Source organism: Schistocerca piceifrons, chromosome 3 (assembly GCF_021461385.2).
Source record: "Schistocerca piceifrons isolate TAMUIC-IGC-003096 chromosome 3, iqSchPice1.1, whole genome shotgun sequence".
Classification (NCBI taxonomy): Eukaryota; Metazoa; Arthropoda; class Insecta; order Orthoptera; family Acrididae; genus Schistocerca; species Schistocerca piceifrons.
Genome location: NC_060140.1, coordinates 914879978 through 914894090, shown reverse-complemented (window position 1 = coordinate 914894090; position 14113 = coordinate 914879978). Strand labels below are relative to the sequence as shown.

The 14113-nt window shown below is 44.1% G+C and overlaps 1 protein-coding gene across 1 annotated transcript; it reads right to left on the bottom strand.

Moving 5' to 3' along the window:
- On the bottom strand, positions 1-8540 carry LOC124789794 (larval cuticle protein F1-like). The gene is made up of 2 exons (XM_047257270.1): positions 8519-8540; positions 1-582 (listed from the first exon to the last, which is right to left on the bottom strand). The coding sequence occupies exons 1-2, from the start codon at positions 8531-8533 to the stop codon at positions 139-141; spliced, it is 459 nt and encodes a 152-aa protein (XP_047113226.1). The 5' UTR covers positions 8534-8540; the 3' UTR covers positions 1-138.
- Positions 8541-14113: the final 5573 nt, after the last annotated feature.

Below are 14113 nucleotides of genomic sequence, written 5' to 3'. Positions count from 1 at the left end.
TAAAATGCAAAAATATATATTTATTTACAATTTACAACGATGTATAATGATCAACAAGGGGGTGATTTTGTTTGACGTGCACACGTTCTTCGTCATTATGGGGATGAAATCGATGACACGGCAGCTGCTGGGACGCGTCTAACCGTGGTAGCCGTGAGCCAGGCCGAGTCCATGCGCTCCCAGCAGCCCGTGGGCGCCGGCCAGCACTGGAGCGGCGACGACGGCGGGCGCTGCGTGGGCGAGGACGGCGGGGGCGGCGTGGGCGGCGGCGGCAGCGTGGGCGGCGGCAGCGGCGTGGGCGGCGGCGCCGTTGATGTGGGCGTCGCGCGCCTGCGTCTGGGCGACGGCGGTCAGGTGGGCGGCGCGGGCGGCGGCCACGTCGTGGGTGTCCTGCACGTAGCCGCCGGGGCCGACGGCGATGTGGGCGGGGCCGTAGGCGGCGTAGCCCGGGTGGACTGCGGGGGCGGCGACGACGGCGTGGGGCGCGGCCACCAAGGCGGGGGCGGCGGCGATCACGCCGTGGGCGGCGCCCAGGTAGCCGGGCCTGGCCACGGCCACAGCGACGACGGCGACTAGCAGGACCTGAAGACAGTCCAGTGTGCTTCATTCGTTTTGACTTGGTCCTTGCTCTTTCAGTGTTTTTTGACATTATGTACTTATCAGTTAAGGAGATGTGTGGTGCGTAATAGTGCCCTACAAATTTACCTGGCCTTATTACAAAAAGAAGAACTTAGACAACCAGTTTCAGTTGTTGAGAACCATCTTCAGGTCATACTTTCTAAACTAACTGACATGTTAAAGCACATAGTGTGCCGAACCAATAACGCGCTGCAATTGTGCCCCATGTACTAAAAATATGATGAGCAGATCACAAAATTCGTTATGGTTACATTGATAGGGAATAATTGTATATTCTTCTTCTATAATTTTTGATATTCTAATTACTTTCCTTCCTCATTATCTTCTTCTTCTTTTCCTCTTCTTCTACCGCTGCTGACTCTCAGACACTAGTAGAGTTTCCAGAATGAGATTTTCACTCTGCAGCGGAGTGGGCGCTGATATAAAACTTCCTGGCAGATTAAAACTGTATGTCGGGCCGAGACTCGAACTCGGGACCTTTGCCTTTCGCGGGCAAGTGCTCTACCAACTGAGTTACCCAAGCACGACTCGCGCACCGTCCTCACAGCTTTACTTCTGCAGTACCTCGTCTCCTACCTTCCAAACTTTACAGAAGCTCTCCTGTGAGCCTTGCAGAACTAGCACTCCTGAAAGAAAGGAGACGAGGTACTGGCAGAAGTAAAGCTGTGAGGACGGGGCGTGAGTCGTGCTTCGGTATCTCAGTTGGTAGAGCACTTGCCCGCGAAAGGCAAAGGTCCCGAGTTCGAGTCTCGGCCCGGCACACAGTTTTAATCTGCCAGGTAGTTTCACTAGTAGAGTTATTCAAGAGGGTCTACCTGGTGAGTTGATCAGCATTGGTGTTATAAAGAAATTGAAGTAGCAAAAGAAAAACACTGACTTACACATGTTATCACTGTACTATTACTGAACACGACCATCATATCTTGCAGATGTAATTTACATTGTTTCCTCGCAGTTGTCTTACAACGAAACGCACCTCCTCATAATTGAAGATTACAAAATATTGACAGATGAACTTCATTTGCTGAAGACTCCTTGAATATGAGTCCAACACATTGATTCTCTCTGATAACTTTCAAATGATTCTTTCTTTAGTGATGTTCTTTGTTACCTTTGTTGATCTTCAATTTCAGTACCATATACGGTGGGACTGCGTCATAGAATGCTACTCATCCCAGCTATTTTACATGCAGCAGTGGAAACATTCATGTTATAATACTAATAAAGTAAAATGGTCTATGAGACACATCTATTGTAGTAGACACCGGTGGTGTGTAATTGGCCTATGCTATATACAAATATTTTATAAAGATATTTCAGCATTCCAGCTGCGTGAAGCGGTTCAAACTCTATAAGCTCACTGTTGAACACTCCACGTCCGTTTCCAAGTGGTAACTACTAACGGTTAGACAGAAAACTGTAATTAGCTTTATTAGGTTAATAAATGTATATTGCTTAGAAAAAAAGTCATTAAAGCAAAACGCAGTTCATTTGAAATCTACCTTCAATTTCTTTTCCAAGTGGTAACTACTAACGGTTAGACAGAAAACTGTAATTAGCTGTATTAGGTTAATAAATGTATATTGCTTAGAAAAAAAGTCATTAAAGCAAAACGCAGTTCATTTGAAATCTACCTTCAATTTCTTTAGTCCACTGTCTTCTCTCTCGAACGGACTTACCAAATGGCTCTGAGCACTATGGGACTCAACTGCTGTGGTCATAAGTCCCCTAGAACTTAGAACTACTTAAACCTAACTAACCTAAGGACATCACACACATCCATGCCCGAGGCAGGATTCGAACCTGCGACCGTAGCAGTCGCACGGTTCCGGACTGCGCGCCTAGAACCGCGAGACCACCGCGGACGGCGAACTGACTTACCAATTAGTTAGCATTATGTTATATAGTTATGGAGCGGCGTGGCTATTTGTTGCAAAACTCTATGCTCTAGATGTTGTGATCATGATGTTTTGTTTTCTGGGGCGCTCAACTGCCGGGTTATCAGCGCCCATACAAATTCCCAACCTTTGCTCAGCCCAATCTCGCCACATGAATGATGATGAAAAGAGGACAACACAAACACCCAGTCATCTCGAGGCATCTAGACCACAAAGAGATGTGAATATGGATGATGCTATTTTTGGATCAAACATAATTACAGATAGGTATCTCTCCGCCACTTTGTATCTACATGATGTGTATAAAATGCTTTTTGGCAATTAATTTACGTGCATTCTCAAACGTGACACTGTTTCTGCGCTGCATTATTAAAAAGCCTCCTGCCATACGGCGTTTCACTCTGTATTTTCAGATTTTTAGCGCTTCACATTCTAACACTAACTTATTGGTGTACGCTTGCATCCTCTAGTGACGGCCAACTGAAAATTCCGTTTGTGCATAACCGGCCATGTCTAAAAATAAAATAAATTTTAAAATCGGAATAAAAACATAGAACTGTCATTGTATTTTCTTCATATATACGCTTTCTCCGGACCTAAACAAGCTAAAAGTGTATTCAAACTAAAATAACTGTCAAAATACTGCGCAACTGCGCTATTGGTCTTTATTAGAAATTGTGTTGGACAATACCAGATGTCCAATACTAAGCAGTGCAGACAACCAATATTTACACACTCATACCTTTGGAGTAATGTTCCATAAACTGACGTCTACATCTATACTACACCAGCCAGGTTACATTGTGTGGCGGAGGATACCTTTGGAACTACTACCTTTCCCCTCCTTCCTTCTCCTTTTCGCGAACTGCTTGTGGGAAGAACAATTGTTGGTAAACATCATATTGACTCTATCGTCTCCAATTTTCTTCTTACGTTCATTTCACAGGACGTATATGGAAGGAAGTAGTTTGTTGCCTAACTCCTCCCGGGACGTACTAGGAATTTTAATAGGAAACATCAGGGAAACAATAAGTATCTCTTGTAATATTTGAAACTAGAGTTCTTTGAACATTTTCGTAACGCTCTCTCGCCGACTATTCGAACCCACGACGAAATGCGCCTACTGGATGCATCGTTTCTATCTCTTCTATAGGTTCTACATTTTAAGCGTCCTAGACTGATGAGCAGTACTCAAGAATCGGTCCGACGCCGAAGAGAAAGAACGTGGCACGTACATCACAGCTCGCGACACCGCAGGTCTTATGAGTTCTAGCAGCCGTCTCTGGCAGGGAACAAGTAAGTGTTTCAGACGAATTTAATAATTCTTCGATGTGCAACTTTAGTGGGTACCTGTTGACTGACATATTCGTTTCCCGTGTGTCCTGCACGGAGAAGAGCATTCGTGACAAGTGTCAGCTCACAAGTTCGTTGCGGGGACCCTATCTTTCGTGGATCCCAATCGACCGAGAGAGAATTTCGTAAGCCATTTCTTTCGTGGATAAATTTTACCTCTTTAAGAGTCTTTCAAAGATCTAAGCCTGGAACGTGACTTTCCTACAGTAGCTTCTATGTAGTCACTTCACTTCAGGTCGCTCTGGATGGTTACTCGTAGGTGTATCACAGTAGTTCCTGTTTCCAGTATTTTATCGTCAACAGTGTAATAGAACAGTGACCGATTTCTTTGCATATTTATGTCGAATATGTCCCATTTATTTACGTTCAGTGTCTACTGCCAGTCTGTAACCCAATCACCAATCCTCTACACGTCTTCCTGCAATACGCTGCAGTCTTCTGGCGTTGCTACCCTCTTAGATAGTTGCATCATCTGGGAACAACGTTATGCAGCTTCCGACGGTAACCACTAGATTCGTAAAACAATAACCGTCTTATCACACTTATATTGGGGTCCTCTTGAAATTACTTTTAGAAGTGTCGACGTTTTTCTGTTACGAACGTAGTATTTAGCTGAATCCGCAAGGAGGTTCAGAATCCAGTATCCAGTTTGTCGCGATACTCGGTAAGCTTGTATTGTGTTCCCTTCACGGCAATATGGAACTGTCTCAAACGCCTTTCTGAAATCAACCTATACGGTATTCAACGCTTCAGTGACGTCTATGGCGCACTGATCTGACGAACAGAACTCGATAAACTTCCGTTACACGATAGATCAGTATAATCTAAAAGCCGTAAATTCAACTAAATACCTAGGTATTACAATCACGAACAACTTAAATTGGAAGGAACACATAGAAAATGTTGTGGGGAAGGCTAACCAAAGACTGCGTTTTATTGACAGGACATTTAGAAAATGTAACAGACCTACTAAGGAGACTGCCTAGACTACACTTGTCCGTCCTCTTTTCGAATGCTGCTGCGTGGTTTGGGATCCTTACCACATAGGACTGACGAAGTACATAGAAAATGGCAGCACGTTTGTATTATCGCGAAACATGGGAGAGAGTGTCACAGAAATGATACAGAATTTGAGCTGGACATCATTAAAAGAAAGGCGTTTTTCGTTGCGACGGAATCTTCTCACGAAATTCGAGTCACCAACTTTCTCCTCCGAATGCGACAATATTTTGTTGACACCGACCTACATAGGGAGGAACGATAACCACGATAAAATAATGGAAACCAGAGCTCGTACGGAAAGATATAGGTGTTCATTCTTTCCGCGCGCTATACGAGATTGGAATAATAGAGAATTGTCAAGGTGGTTCCATGAACCCTCGGCCAGGCACTTAAATGTGATTTACAGAGTATCCATGTAGATGTAGATGTAGATGTAGAGTGAGGAGAGTTTCGCAGGATCTCTTTATGCGGAATCGATATTTAATTTTATAGAGGAAACTATCGTTTCCCAAGAACTTCGTAATACGTAAGCATAGAACATGTTCCATATTTCTACAAGCGGCTGACGACAAACACCTTACAGATTATGCCTTTGTACCATTAGCAACAAACAGCGCACACTCTGCTGCAGAGTGAAAATCTCATTCTGGGAACAAACAGATATTTTCTCTTCGGCAATGACGGTTTCCGTTGTACTCAAACTCTCACTATGGTTGTGAAGTTGACGTGTTGCCCACGTCTTCTTCAACTTTCTATAAAGAGTAACTTAGAAACTGTTGTTTCTTTTGGATCAAAGTTTGAGCTATGTTGGATATCCCTTACTTGCAATGTTTTGCATGGTAGCAGAGAAAAAGATTTTGCATATATGTGGTACTAAATCAGTGAAATCTTGTGATCTAGTGATTATGTCCGGAGTGTAGTAACCAGCACAAATTCCATTACAGGGTAACACCGTACACATGTCTGTCGGGCACGAAGGTATCGAAGCTACAAGACAGCAGGACACGCTTTACCAAGAGATGATGGTTGATGTAGAATATTTTGGGAATTCTTACTCAACTTATTTTTTACAAAGGGACAAAAACTTTATAAGGATAGCCTCAAAACCATTCCCGTCCGACAGTGTCGATAATCCATTTGGTGAAGTACGACTTAGGTATGTGGCCAAATCGCTGAAAAAAATCTGTGAGAACTCAGCCCGTGATGAAAGCCATGCAGTTCTCTCACTGGTCGGCAAATGACAAGTGTAGAAGGTGCTTCTAGAATTACAGATATGCACCTGAAGTAAGCAACGTTTTGGAAGATTTCGTGAAAAGCAATATGTCACGTAAGGATACGAAACTAAACCTCGAATTCTCTCTGAGGTAATTCGGAAACACAGGTTACTTCCATGGGACAGAGTCATTGCAGTTGCGCCTTGGAAGTTATATTTATATCAAAAATGAAGCAAATTCCTCCAGCTGTATTTAAGGTGTCGATTTTATTTTGGCAACTAGTTTCAACGTTGTAAAAACGTCATCTTCAAGCCCACACACTCGTTGACATCAACTGCGTGACTAACCACCTTCCACACGGAGCACACCCGTATCTCCCCACTGCCTTCTACTATCAGCCGCACGCAGTTGACGTCAACAAGTGTATAGGCCTGAAGATGACTTTGTTCAACGTTGAAAGTAGTTGCCAAAATAAAATCGACATCTCAAATACAGCTGGAGGAATTTTCTTCATTTTTAATATAAATTTATACCAGCTGACGTCCCACTGTCCTCCATTTCAACTATCGATGTACGAAGATTGGAAGTTATATGTTGCTAGATTGTCATTCCAGAACGATTTAACTACTGAATGCCACTACGCGCTGAGATTTTCAGAAAAACTGAGCCAGGGAATTTTGTGTTCGATCTGTGCTGTATTCGGATTCACTGCTGATAAATATATTACTATCAGACCTTATACAGGGTGTTACAAAAAGGTACGGCCAAATTTTCAGGAAACATTCCTCACACACAAAGAAAGAAAATATGTTATGTGGACATGTGTCCGGAAACACGTACTTTCCATGTTAGAGCTCATTTTATTACTTCTCTTCAAATCACATTAATCATGTAATGGAAACATACGGCAACAGAACGTACCAGCGTGACTTCAAACACTTTGTTACAGGAAATGTTCAAAATGTCCTCCGTTAGCGAGGATACATGCATCCACCGTCCGTCGCCTGGAATCCCTGATGCGCTGATGCAGCCCTGGAAATGGCGTATTGTATCACAGCCGTCCACAATACGAGCACGAAGAGTCTCTACATTTGATACCGGGGTTTCGTAGACAAGAGCTTTCAAATGCCCCCATAAATGAAAGTCAAGAGGGTTGAGGTCAGGAGAGCGTGGAGGCCATGGAATTGGTCCGCCTCTACCAATCCATCGGTCACCGAATCTGTTGTTGAGAAGCGTACGAACACTTCCACTGAAATGCGCAGAAGCTAAATCATGCATGTTGTGTCGTACTTGTAAAGGCACATGTTCTAGCAGCACAGGTAGAGTATCCCGTATGAAATCATGATAACGTGTTCCACTGAGCGTGGGTGGAAGAACATGGGGCTCAATCAAGACATCACCAACAATGCATGCCCAAAAGTTCACAGAAAATCTGCGTTGATGACGTGACTGCACAATTGCGTGCGGATTCTCGTCAGCCCACACATGTTGAATGTGAATATTTACAATTTAATCACATTGGAATGAAGCCTCATCCGTAAAGAGAACATTTGCACTGAGGATTGACACAATGTTGGATGAACCATTAGCAGAAGTGTACCAGTGGAGGCCAATCAGCGGCTGATAGTGCCTTCACACGCTGTAAATGGTACGGAAACAACTAGTTCTCCCATAGCACTCTCCATACAGTGACGTGTGTACAGCAGCAACTTCTCTGACATTAGGGTTATCGTCAACTGCACGAAGAATTGCCTCGTCCATTGCAGGTGTCCTCGTCGTTCTTGGTCTTCCACAGTCGCGAGTCATAGGTTGAAATGTTCCGTGCTCCCTAAGGCGCCGATCAATTGCTTCGAACGTCTTCCTGTCGGGACACCTTCGTTCCGGAAATATGTCTCGATACAAACGTACCGCGCCACGACTATTGCCCCGTGCTAATCCATACATCAAATGGGCATTTGCCAACTCCGCATTTGTAAACATTGCACTGACTGCAAAACCACGTTCGTGATGAACACTAACCTGCTGATGCTACGTACTGATGTGCTTGGTGCTAGTAGCGTAGAGCAATGAGTCGCATGTCAACACAAGCACCGAAGTCAACATTACCTTCCTTCAATTGGGCCAACTGGCGGTGAATCGAGGAAGTACAGTACATACTGACGAAACTAATCGTTTCCGGGCACATGTCCACATAACATCTTTTCTTTATTTGTGTGTGAGGAATGTTTCCTGAAAGTTTGGCCGTACCTTTTTGTAACACCCTGTATAAATTCGTGAATGTACGTACTAGAGTTATTTTTTTGGCTACAGGATCTTACTCGCTCTTAGTCACTGGTCGTGAAGCATTGACCATTCCGGAACGGAACGCGCTAGTGGCTATGCAACCCTTCCTGTGAAACTTTGGATACTCACCAGCAGGACCTTCATGGCAGGGCTGTTGCTATGAACTGTACCGTGACACCGGCGGCCACGTCCTTATATACGACGCGGGCGCCGTGAAAGGTGCGACAGGGGCTGCCCATGGCCTTCCACTGTGCGAACGGCCGCCCCGTCACCAACACGCCGCCGTCCCCCCGTCACAACCCGCCAGGGGCGCTCGCAACATTCCTACAAGCTTCCGTTACTCTTGAGGTTATAACCTGTGGCTATTTAGCACGCTGCGTAAAAAATTACAGTGTACGTGACTACACAAATTTTGTGAGTAAACATTTGCAGTAAACTGTGCTGTTTAGGCAGTTCCACAGTACAAGCACAGTCGTCTATCTTGATGCCTCTGGCTGCGCTTGAGGTGTAGCGCCGTATACCGATCCTCCCTTGGAGGCGGTTAAGTGGGAGATGTGTCTCACAAGGAGACGGCACGACCGTGGGGTCGGAGATTTGACCGAAATTTTGTGTGCTATGAAAGAGGACCCCTAACACCTCAAGTGGTTAAAATATTAGGACGCACTATCCGGAAAATCCCGGGAAAAATCGATCCAAAGTTTCTTAGGTGCCTATGAGTATAAAATGTTAGTCTGTTGCCGACCCGCAGTCTGGCCTACATGGTTGAAGTTTGAATGTCTTTAAAAAATATTTTTCTTGATGTTTAGCTTAATTCTTTCCGGTAATTTAGTCAGTAACACAATCTTCCGTTGTCTTTCGTTAACGTTAGCGTAATTGAAATGATCAAACCGTTTTGTTTAAATAATTTCATGTATGTATAACTTAGTATGTATTTGGAATGTGTAACTTTGTTTTCTTAATAAATGTTTTGATAAAAAAAAAAACATGGTTAGCGCTCGAACCCTTACGCCAGAGGTCTCGGGTTCGATTCCTCCTCTGGCACTTTTTTTATTTATCTCTTTCATTTTCTTTTGTTATTCCACCAATAATTCAGAGAGTTTTACAAACCTACATTATCTTTAACGAATTAGTCACATTATTGAATAAAAATTATTTTCTTTTTGTCCAACAACACAATTCATGGCGGTGGGTTTTCCATTTTTAATTGTAAATTATATGAGGGGAAACATTGGGTTTTTAATCAGAATAACAAAGTCGATTGGAAAACATTTAGTTTTTATACATACAGTAATTAAAACATGAACCGCTTTGGTAATTATCGAAAAAACAAACAAAGCTATCATTTTTGCGACATCTTGCGCAACATATAAAGGCGGATATTTTTCAATCACAGGGCGTTTGCAATAAATCTGTACAAAAACATGCCCCATTAACATTTATGAAAATGTTTTGAGTTTCTGATAATTTTCAGGCAAACCAGGCATATTGAATCATGTCTCGGAATATTGGTGACAATAATTGACGATGAATTATAGAATGAATTTTTATACAATCATCCCGGGAATTAATTTCACGATTTTTCTGTAACGATGCGCTGCAATTTTGCAAGCAATAGAAGAAAGAAAAGTGCCGCAAGAGGAATAGAACCCAAGACCCACGAATTGTATCCTACAATAGACTGAAGACAAATTTTAATATAGTGCCATTTGTAAGCTTACAAAATAGAACAAAAATAGTAAACTGACAATAGCCTCTTCAGTCCAGACAGAGACATAGAACCAAAACGCAAACATATATATAATTGACTGTCTTAACTAGAATGAGAGTTCTGTCATTTGATTCATAACTGTCCAAACTCAAAGTCATTTGGACCATACAAACGGATAACAAGAGATGCACAGGAACATAAATTAATGAAAACGTGATAATGAAGTTAATGACATCATTGAGAAGTCGGGAGTAGTCGTAGGAACAGGTATAACCCCTTATTCGTTGTGTATTTTGTTCGCTAGATAGTCTTGCATGTGATTTGTGTCCTTACCGGCATCGAGAATTACCCTACTCCTTGTTTTCCAAAAATTATGTCTAATAGCAAACATCTTCCTGAAATTTGGGTAACGTTTCATCTTCCAGCGTGCCGTTCTCATGTAAGCCTCGAAACTAATGAGATTATCTTCACTATTGTGGATGATGATATATGTCACAAACTGTCCTAACATCCACATCACGGTGTTGTTCTCGGTAGCGGGAAAATGTTTCGCGTCCGGCCAGAGCAGGATGTCGGTGCAGTGGCTGGCTGGGCTGCTGCGGGTAATCAGGCCCAGCCTCTGCTGCACCCATTTCCAGTTAATGAGATGACCGCCCCAAGTGCAGCGATGGCGTAAGGTGTCGACCAGACCACAGCGGACGCATTTATCACTGTCACATAAGCCGATTATAGGCAACCTTTCATTAGTGGGTATAACATCGTTAACCACTTTATACCATGTGGACGCCACTTCAGCAGTGTGGACAGTTAAACTTATGTTGTCCCAAACTGCCTTCCAATGAACACTCGGGTATTTAAGTTCAATGGGATTCCGGACTATTGGAGATGTCCATCTTTCTAATAACAGGTGCGTCGTCGGTAAACCCTGCGTGAAATAATGTGCATAAATACAGCTTATTTCAAGAAAAAACTGCTTGACATGTCGTATTTTGTAATGTATTTTACCTACATCAATGGGTGGGTGCATTTCGGTGGGTTGTAAGGTTCGGAAGAGCCAACTGGTTACGCTGAGAGGTTCCTTGTCCAACAAATGGGTGATTCGTTTAATATATAACACAGTACACTTTCGGTTAATGTCAGGCATGTTGAGTCCGCCGGCCTGTCTGGAAGACGTCACCGTGGTGTATTTCACTTTGAACAGATGCCCTTGCCAGATAAATCTATTAGAGAGTTTCATCACGTGTTTGGAGAATGTTAACGGACCGCCAATTGTTTTCGTAGATGGCACCTTGCATTTTATTGGTGACCTGTTTCCAATTTTTTGCATTCATTTTTAGCGGGCGTTTGTCGATAATCATCCCCAGAGTGGTGTGGGCTTCGACACGCTTCGCCCAAGGTTTAATAACTGCGTCGAATCCTCGAATGTTGGCAATGGTGCATTTACCGGCGTTGAGTTTAGCACCGGAAACACGACAGTACTCGTCTACCGCGGTCTTGAGGGTTGATACGTCTCCGTCGTTGCGCAATAACACTCCGACGTCGTCGGCGTAAGCACGAACCACGAAGGACGTCCCGGCGATCGAAAGGCCTGCAAGTTTGCCATCAAAAGAGCGTAAGAGTGGCTCGAGAGATAAAACAAATAACATCATGGAGAGAGGGCTCCCCTGCGGCACTCCTCTTTGGACCTCGATGGTTGAGTAAGCTGTCCATTTACGCTGATTCTGGTTGTAATGCCCGCGACGAAATGTTGCACGACATTTATAACCCGTTGTTCAAAACCACACCGCTGCAGTAGCTGTAGGAGGTACTCGTGGCGGACGCGATCAAAAGCCTTGCAAAAGTCGATAAACAGCAATGCGAGATTCATGTTAATGACTGACGCTATGGCTATTACATCTCTATATTACGATAGGGGCGTCATAATAGTGCGACCGGGGATGCATGATCGATGTTTGTGAATCACTTGCTTCATTAACGGAGACAATCTGCGGTTGAGTGCTCTGGTGAAGGTTTTGTAATCAAAATTGAGTAAAGTAATAGGTCAGAAGTCATCTAAGGTTTTTCGGTGTTTGCTTTTTGGTATAAATACAATTCGGTCTTCCTTCATTTCGGCCGGCACGTCACTCCCACGCATCACTTCATTGAGTACATCTGTAAATGCGTGTCCGATTATGGGCCAGAAGCGCACATAAAATTTCTGTGGCAAACCATCAGGGCCAGGGGATTTATTCGATGGCGAGCCAGAAATCAGTTCAAAGACTTCGTCTGGAGCAAAATCGTGTACGACCGCCGAGTTGTCCGCAGGCGTGACTACGGTGGGCAGAGCACGCACGATATCGCCGCCGTCATCACCATATGTATCGCATTGCGAGTACAGATCCGTGAAGTACCGGTAAACTGCAGTAAGAATATCACTCTGTCGGGTCAAACGGATTCCATCATCTGTGTCCAGCTCCCCGACAAAAGCTCGCTTGCGATGGGCACGATGTTTTATGAGGTGATACAGCGATGCAAGTTCGTCGTCCTCTTGAAGCGATTTTGCTTTAGATATGATCTTGTCCTTCAAGCTGCATTCGCTTTATGCCTATAAGCTTCGCCTTTATTTGTTTGATAGTCGTCAGCTGTGTGTTGGTTGGTGTCGTCGTCGCATACACCTCTCGCAGAACTGTCTGGTAAAAATCAATCGTGCGTTTGACATCTTGCGCCCGTTGCCAACTGTAGTTTATTAAGGATAATCGCATTTTCCGTTTGACCACAGCATTCCACCAGGCTATCTTGCTCGGATATCTGCAGCATTGCTTGAGACAATCCGCCCATGTCGTGGAGATGACATCTTGTAGCAAGGCATCGGCGAGAACAGAAACATTTAGGCTCCACGGAATCCTATCCCATTTAGTGTGCTATTTGGCCAGATTTATCGTGACACAGAGGGAGCAGTGGTCGGAGAAACTAGCCGGAATGACATCGGCGTCCAGAATATGTTGGCAAATGTTCTCAGAGATGTACAAACGGTCTAGATGGCTACATGCGGTGGTGGTCAGGTACGTGTACTTTACCAGGGTAGGAAATTTTAGTTCCCACGCATCCTTCAGCTGCAGGTGACGCACCAGGTCATGTAGTTTCCTACAGTAATTAAAGTTGGTCGATTGGTCTTTCCTGTGGATCACACAGTTGAAATCACCACAAATTATCAACTGGGTTGGGTTGCGGCGTAACAAGTATATGATGTCTTGTTTAAGAAAGTCAGCTCTTTCTGATTTTGAGGTCGTTCCAGATGGAGCATAGATATTGACGAAGGTGACGTCAAAAATTTGGCACGCTATGCCTCTACCGAAGTCCAACATTTCTATATTGCTCACTGGGATTCCGTCTCGTGATAGAATGGCCGTACCTGTACGCCCGTCCGCCGCGGTGTTTACGATTGTTGCAAATCCTGATACTTAAGATAGACACTTCCTGTAACAGAACTATATCAGCTTCGGACTCATAGATAAACTGCCGTAGCATTGCTAATTTTAAATCTGTCCTAACTCTATTAATGTTCAGGGACAAAAACTTATAAGCTTGACTCATGATCGTCCGAGACTTGTGGGTGCTGGGAAGTGTAGGAAGCCCAGTCCATCTCACCGTCGTACTTCGAACCTACATCCGCAGGTTTTGTACCGGTTTTTGCGCAGACTTTACTTTTTGAGTTACTTCCAGCCACGGAGTCCTTTGGTTTAACTTTATTTTGCCGTCGCAAAGTCGTCCGAAGTGTCATAGAAGACGGCGGAGTCGGCGAGTCATGGCTGTAAGCAGTATGTGAAAGTCCTTGCTTCGGAACGGGTGACGGCAAGTCCGAAGACGCGGCTTCAATAGGCTCACTGTGTTTGTTTGGAGCCGCACTGGCTGTTTGTATACAGCTGTCCACGTCCTCGTGTTGTTTGGAAGCAGTTTCAAGGTGGCGGCTGTTTATGTTATGCTCTACACCGCGTGCTTCATCCGCCGTGCGTACGAGTTGCAGTTGACTGACTGCC